Source organism: Gossypium arboreum, chromosome 13 (genome assembly GCF_025698485.1).
Source record: "Gossypium arboreum isolate Shixiya-1 chromosome 13, ASM2569848v2, whole genome shotgun sequence".
NCBI classification, from domain to species: Eukaryota; Viridiplantae; Streptophyta; class Magnoliopsida; order Malvales; family Malvaceae; genus Gossypium; species Gossypium arboreum.
The window spans coordinates 10,830,341-10,836,380 of NC_069082.1; the positions used below are offsets into that span (position 1 = coordinate 10,830,341).

General features: G+C 30.3%; 2 protein-coding genes across 3 annotated transcripts; both read left to right on the forward strand.

Annotated features, from left to right (window-relative positions):
* Nucleotides 1-782: 782 nt before the first annotated feature.
* LOC128286886 (receptor-like protein 9a) lies at nucleotides 783-2,316 on the forward strand. Of its 2 annotated transcripts, XM_053024683.1 has the most exons (3): nucleotides 807-1,108; nucleotides 1,242-1,305; nucleotides 1,999-2,316. In XM_053024683.1, exons 1-3 carry the CDS (start codon nucleotides 945-947, stop codon nucleotides 2,011-2,013), a joined length of 243 nt encoding a protein of 80 aa, XP_052880643.1. In that variant the 5' UTR covers nucleotides 807-944; the 3' UTR covers nucleotides 2,014-2,316. The 2 variants fall into 2 exon arrangements, with proteins under 2 accessions (XP_052880642.1, XP_052880643.1); XM_053024682.1 differs by having other exon boundaries at nucleotides 783-1,305.
* Nucleotides 2,317-2,967: 651 nt separating this feature from the next.
* Nucleotides 2,968-4,491, forward strand: LOC108462005 (receptor-like protein EIX2). Its single transcript, XM_017762013.1, has one exon. It carries the CDS (start codon nucleotides 2,968-2,970, stop codon nucleotides 4,489-4,491), a length of 1,524 nt encoding a protein of 507 aa, XP_017617502.1.
* The last annotated feature ends 1,549 nt before the right edge of the window (nucleotides 4,492-6,040 follow it).

The following is a 6,040-nucleotide window of genomic DNA, read 5'->3' on the forward strand; positions in this document are numbered from 1 at the left end:
GAATTTAAGAAGGAAGTCTTCTTATTACTGTAATAGGGAATTAAAAAGAAGGTAGAAAAGCATGAAAGCTAATGTACATAAAATTCATTAAAGAAAGTCATTGTGGGATTTTCAAATCAGCATCTAAATACAATAGTGCTTAAACGTGTTAATGACGTACTTATAACACTGTCCTACTAATGGACACCATATCCCCCATTTTCCAAGAAACTTGCCAACTCCAACTTACAGCTTCCAGGAAGTAGAGATGTATTTTCTGTGTTGATTTTGTGGAAAAACACCATCACCTTTTTTCTTTTTTCTCATTTTTCCATATCACTTTATATTTCATCAACTAATACTATATAATTTTATATTAAGTTTAATACATAATTTGGTATCTGAGTTTGACTTTTTTAATATAATATATGCATTATTTTGTCTAATCGATACCCGTATTTGATAAAGGTTTTATATTTGGTACCCAAAAGTAACTGTGTTAATTTTTTGGTGTTTAATTCGAGTTTTAATATTAATTTGATAAAAATTCATAAATTAACTAATAATATTAGCAATTAACTTTTATCAAATCAACACTAATTAAATACTAAAAATTAATACTACTAACCTTTGGATATCAAAAACATATAACTTTTGTTAAATATAAATATCAGATTCGATTAAAAAATAACACAGACTCCACGTTAAAAAAATACTAAATTTCGGTACCAAATAATATGTTAAGCATAAATATAAGCACTCAACTTCCTTTATTTTGCCGTGTTGGAACGGCCATGTTGACTACAATCTACAACAACTGAAACTTCAGTTTTATTGCAAAGCGACCATGAATTGGGTGAAGGGCTAGAAATGAAATTCCACTGTGAAAAAAGCATCCAAGGGCAACAACTATAAATACTGACAAACTTTATACATTAATTGATGAAATAAAAAATAGATTATATATGGCTAAGCATAAGCTTGGGATGGGGATTACCAGTTGCTGTAGGTGCTTCATACTTGCGCTTCTTTGGTTCCAAAGCCAAGGGTGCTTAGAAGAAGAAAGAGCAGCTCTTCTCCAAATCAAAGATTCCATGAACAGCTCTGAATCGTCAGCTTTCTCAAACTGGTATGTAGAAGAATGTTGCGATTGGGAGGGAGTTGAATGTGACCCTTCTCATACTCGTATTCACAAGATTTTCTTTCCCCACTTGAGAAGTGATTCCGAACCTTGGTTTCCAAACGCTACTTTGTTTGCTCAGTTCAAAGATTTGCAAGAGCTTGAACTGCCAGGAAATCATATCGGAGGATTCATCTCAATTCATGGTAAACATTCTAAACTCTCTTAATTTACATCTCTACATTATATTTTATTTGTTGGAAATTTATAAAAAGTTATATACGAATTTTTTATTTGTATTTAGTTGCTACAAATGGTTTTAATTCGAATGAAATTATCTTTAATTTTATAATTGTATTAATTTTATATTTGATTATAATTTTGTGTATTTTAAATTATCTTTAATTTATAATTAATCTTATTTAAATTATTTTTAAACTTAAATGTTGTTAATTTTATATTTTTATAAATATATTTTTAAAAAACTAGATGGTATATACTTTTAATTTTAAACTAATAATATAAAATTAATATTTTACAAAAATTAATAACGTATAGAATCACTAAAAAAGGCATGTTTGAAATGAATAGGGACAACTATTTGTCTATGTTCATTCCAACGTGAAATAGTATTTATATTTTTTTATTATAAATTCATGCATTTTAATTATTTTAGTTACTTAAATTATTATTTGGATGATCATTTGTTCATATTGATTCCAAGTGTGAAAATTTTTATATACATTTTAGACCCTCTTAATTTGGTTAGACTAAGACAAATGTGATAAATTTGAACCAAACCTACTTATTATGAAATAGCTATTCTTGATATGTTTATCTATTACTTAATATAAAAATAAAATAACTAACAAGATTTCTTTGATAAAAAATCTATGCAGTTTTCAGAAAACTGAAGCATCTTCGAAAGTTGAATCTTCGTGACAATTCTATATAAAATGGCTCCAATCTCTGTTGGGGCAAATATCTTTTGCTTTATAACTTGGATTTGTCCGGTAACAAGTTACAAGGCAATCTTCCAGAATGCTTGTGTGACAACCTGTTTTTGAAAGAACTGATTTTTGTTGGGAAGAAAACGAACAACCGAAACAAAGCGAAAGCACAACCGGTGTTCTTTCTCTCCCTATAACTCTTGTCAAAAATTATGGCAAGCACAATAGCACAAAATATGTTCTCTAGGAACCTTAATCAACCACAAATCAACTAATGCAACCACAACAAAAATAAATAGAAACACCGATATTTTTACGTGGAAAACCCCTCTAAATCAAGGGTAAAAACCACGGGACTTTAGAGTCCGATAAAGAGCTCCACTATCATCAAATGTTCGACTATAAGATTACAATATCAAGCCTACAACAAGCATTCAACTCCGACAAGGCTAACAATATGTAATCTTTAGCAAAAGAGAGAAAATTGAGAGAACATCACCAAAAACGTAGCTGCTGAAAAACGGGTATTTTCGATGCTACAAGACTCGGATGAAAAATCCGACCGTACAAAGTCAAGAACACCTTATCGCCTAGCCGCTGTCCAAAAATCAGCTCAATCGAACTACGGATGAACCTTCGATCGAAGAGTTGATCACTGCTGCACCAAACTTGAAAAACTGAAATTTTCTTCTCTCTTTCTCTCTGTTTTAATTTGAGATTTTTTTTTTTTGTTTTAGCTCTGCAAAAATTTCTGCCCACATCACCCTTTAAAAGCCCCCCAAAAATGGCTTTTGACAAAACCAAAAAGAGACAATAAAATGTGGTAGAAATTATGGGTTTCCCACATAGTGGAACCCACACCTAACAATTTTGTCCCATAACAATCTTTTTGGAAGCATCAATTCATGCTTGGGAAATATGACTTCACTTCGCCTCTTGGATCTCTCTGACAATCAATTTAGTGGCTATTTTCCTTCCTTGATAATTAGTAACCTAACAAATATCGAGTGGCTTGTGCTATCAAGAAATGAGCTTCAAGGCAAGATTTCACTTTGTGTTTTTGCTAATTTGTCGAGGCTAAGTGAACTTGATATTTCTTTTAATCACTTGGAAGTTGAAACAGAGATGATGTCACCAAGTTGTTTTCCATCTTTCAAACTAAGTACTCTGTCTTTAGGTGGTTGTAATGTCAAGAAAATTTCTCCTTGGATGCTTCACAATATCAATTCAGAATTATGGCTAAGTGGCAATAATTTGACTGGTCCCTTCAATAGCAATTTTCAGAACATAACCTCAAAGCTTAGTCTTCTTGACATTTCTGACAATTTCTTACACGGGACACTACCGGAAGATATCAACTTGAATTTTCCAGAGCTGCGTCATTTAGATCTTTCCAATAATAGCTTCAATGGCAACCTCCCCATATTCTTCAGTGACCAACTTCAGATGCTGGACTTATCAAACAATCAATTCCATGGAGGGATTCCCTATAGCATGACAAGTAATATGAGTTGTCTTGTATATTTGAGGTTATCTGGAAACAATTTGACAGGTGATTTGTTTCCGAAAAACTCGAGTTTGCCTAACTTAAGATGGCTTTATCTCAACAACAGTCACTTGTCTGGAACATTTCCATATGCCTTGTCGAAGAGCGTGGAGTTAGGTATTATTGACATTCAGAATAATAACTTGTCAGGTGAGCTTTCATCATACTTGCCTGTCCTCCCAAAGTTAAAGATTCTAGTCCTCAGCGGGAATCGGTTTGGAGGGCAAATACCGAAGCAAATTTGCCAAATGAGAGATTTGAATGTTTTAGATATTTCAGAAAATGATTTTTCTGGTGACATTCCTGACTGTGTTGACAATGTTACTTCTTGGTTGGATAGTTCTTATAATGGTTATATTCCAGATGACTCTTGGAATAGCATTGATTTCACGACCAAGGGTTCAAGATACATTTATAATAGCCCCTTTTTGCTATATTTAACGGCAATAAGTGTCTCTTGCAATAGACTAACAGGTAAAATTCCCATCCAAATGACACGATTGAAGAGGATTTATTCTCTAAACGTGTCGAACAACCTTCTCACAGGTCAAATACCTTCTTCCTTGGGAAACATGGCATTTCTAGAAAGCCTAGATCTTTCACATAACAATTTCTTCGGTGTATTACCCTGTAAATTAGTTGGTCTTGGGTTTCTCCAAGTTTTTAACGTATCATTCAACAATCTATCAGGCATGATACCAATAGGGGGACAATTCAATACATTCGAAAATGACAGTTATTTAGGCAATCCCGGCCTTTGTGGATTCCCACTTCAAATCAAACGCAATGACAGTGCAAAGACACCACCAATTTATGCTAGAGTAGAGAAATCTGTTTCAATTATATATTTTGCGGTTTTTATATGTCCCTTTTTCATAGTTATTTTTTTAGAATAAGAACCATGTATGGTGAACTTATCACTCAAGAGGAAGGAAATGATGCCATTTTACACTGTCATAAGAGAATCTCCCAAAATTACCACAGTATATAGAAGCAAGCATTTCACCTATCCGAAAAACATCAATCAAATCAACTAACTTAATTACATAAAATGAGAAGAGAGTAAGTCAATATGGTTTACATTAGATAATAATCAATATTACAAAACAAAAATCATATATTTCAAGTTTAAAACCACCAAACACTTGTGCTACATATATATATATATATTTGAATTTATAAGAGTTATGTTTGTATTAAAATTTAAAATTTAAAATATGATTTATATATTAAATTAAATTTTACAAATAATCAATGTTAATTGTTTAAAAAGCATTTAAAATTTATATTTCATGCATCATGTTATACCATTTTTATAAACTACAAACGTCCCCCTTTGTGTGAATTTCTTGATACCGAGCGGATCTCTCACCCAACATACCTCTGCTATGGGTTACTTTTGCCTTGAGCACATACAACTTCACACCTATTGATTCGACTGTCCTAAAATGTTGCGTTAGAGACTTAAGGGATCACATTGCCACTCTTAGAAGAAGACAAGATGTGCCTTGGCCACTAGTAGGATTTTGACACATTAGACTCTCGTTACTAAGTTAATGACAATAGTGATTACAATATTTAATTTTTAAAAGTTCGGTGACTAAATAAAAGAAAAATAGTTGGATGACCAAATAGAACAAACTAAATACTTAGGTGATTGTTCTTATACTTTCCTCTTTAGTTTTTATGTCAATTTTTTTAAATATATTACATAATTGTTTGAGTTAGTGTACAAGTTTGCCACTATACATTAGTTAGAAATTAAAATTGTCATTATATTTTAATTTATTTTTTTACTTGCCATTGAGATTTTAAATTAATGGTACATTTCTCACTCTACTTCAACTCTATATTGAAATTTTGTCATTTAACTTTTATTTTAATGAATTTCGAAACTAAAGTTTAATTTTTATTAAGTTTACTCTTCAATTTTAATTTAATTTAAAATTTAAAATTATTTAAATTATTAAAAATAACTAAATAATTAGCATCAAATTAAATATTAATAAAATGGTTATTTATAAAAAAATATAGTATTATTTTTGATATTTAAAAGAAATTCAAATCTTCCTTCCATTAAATGTTCACTATTAAAATTAAATATAGATTTTAAAGAGTTTAAAGAAAAAAAATATTTTAGGGGTGTGAAGGTGTTACTTGCCCTGCCCTTGAATTAAGAAATTGGTTACAAAGTGTTTTTACAATTTGAGAAAGTTGATTTTAAAGAGAATTTATCAAAATGCAGTCATTTATTAATTTATATTTTCCATAATTTATAAGTTTAATGAACCCTCAAATTCCAAACTTAAAATATATGATTTTTGTTTTGTAATATCTATATTCAAACTTTGTTTTAAAAATATATTATTATCTAATTCATTGGTGGTTGAGTTTTTTTTTTTTTTAAATTATGTATTTGAATTTGTAAGAGTTGTGTTTGTATTT

What these genes read in the sequence shown, in the direction of transcription:
- LOC128286886 (XM_053024682.1), top strand. Translation starts at nt 945, where the DNA reads ATGGCTAAGCATAAGCTTGGGATGGGGATTACCAGTTGCTGTAGGTGC. An exon ending in AGGATTCATCTCAATTCATG is followed by an intron (nt 1,306 to 1,998) that starts GTAAACATTCTA and finishes AAATCTATGCAG; the next exon opens with TTTTCAGAAAACTGAAGCAT.
- LOC108462005 (XM_017762013.1), top strand. Translation starts at nt 2,968, where the DNA reads ATGACTTCACTTCGCCTCTTGGATCTCTCTGACAATCAATTTAGTGGC.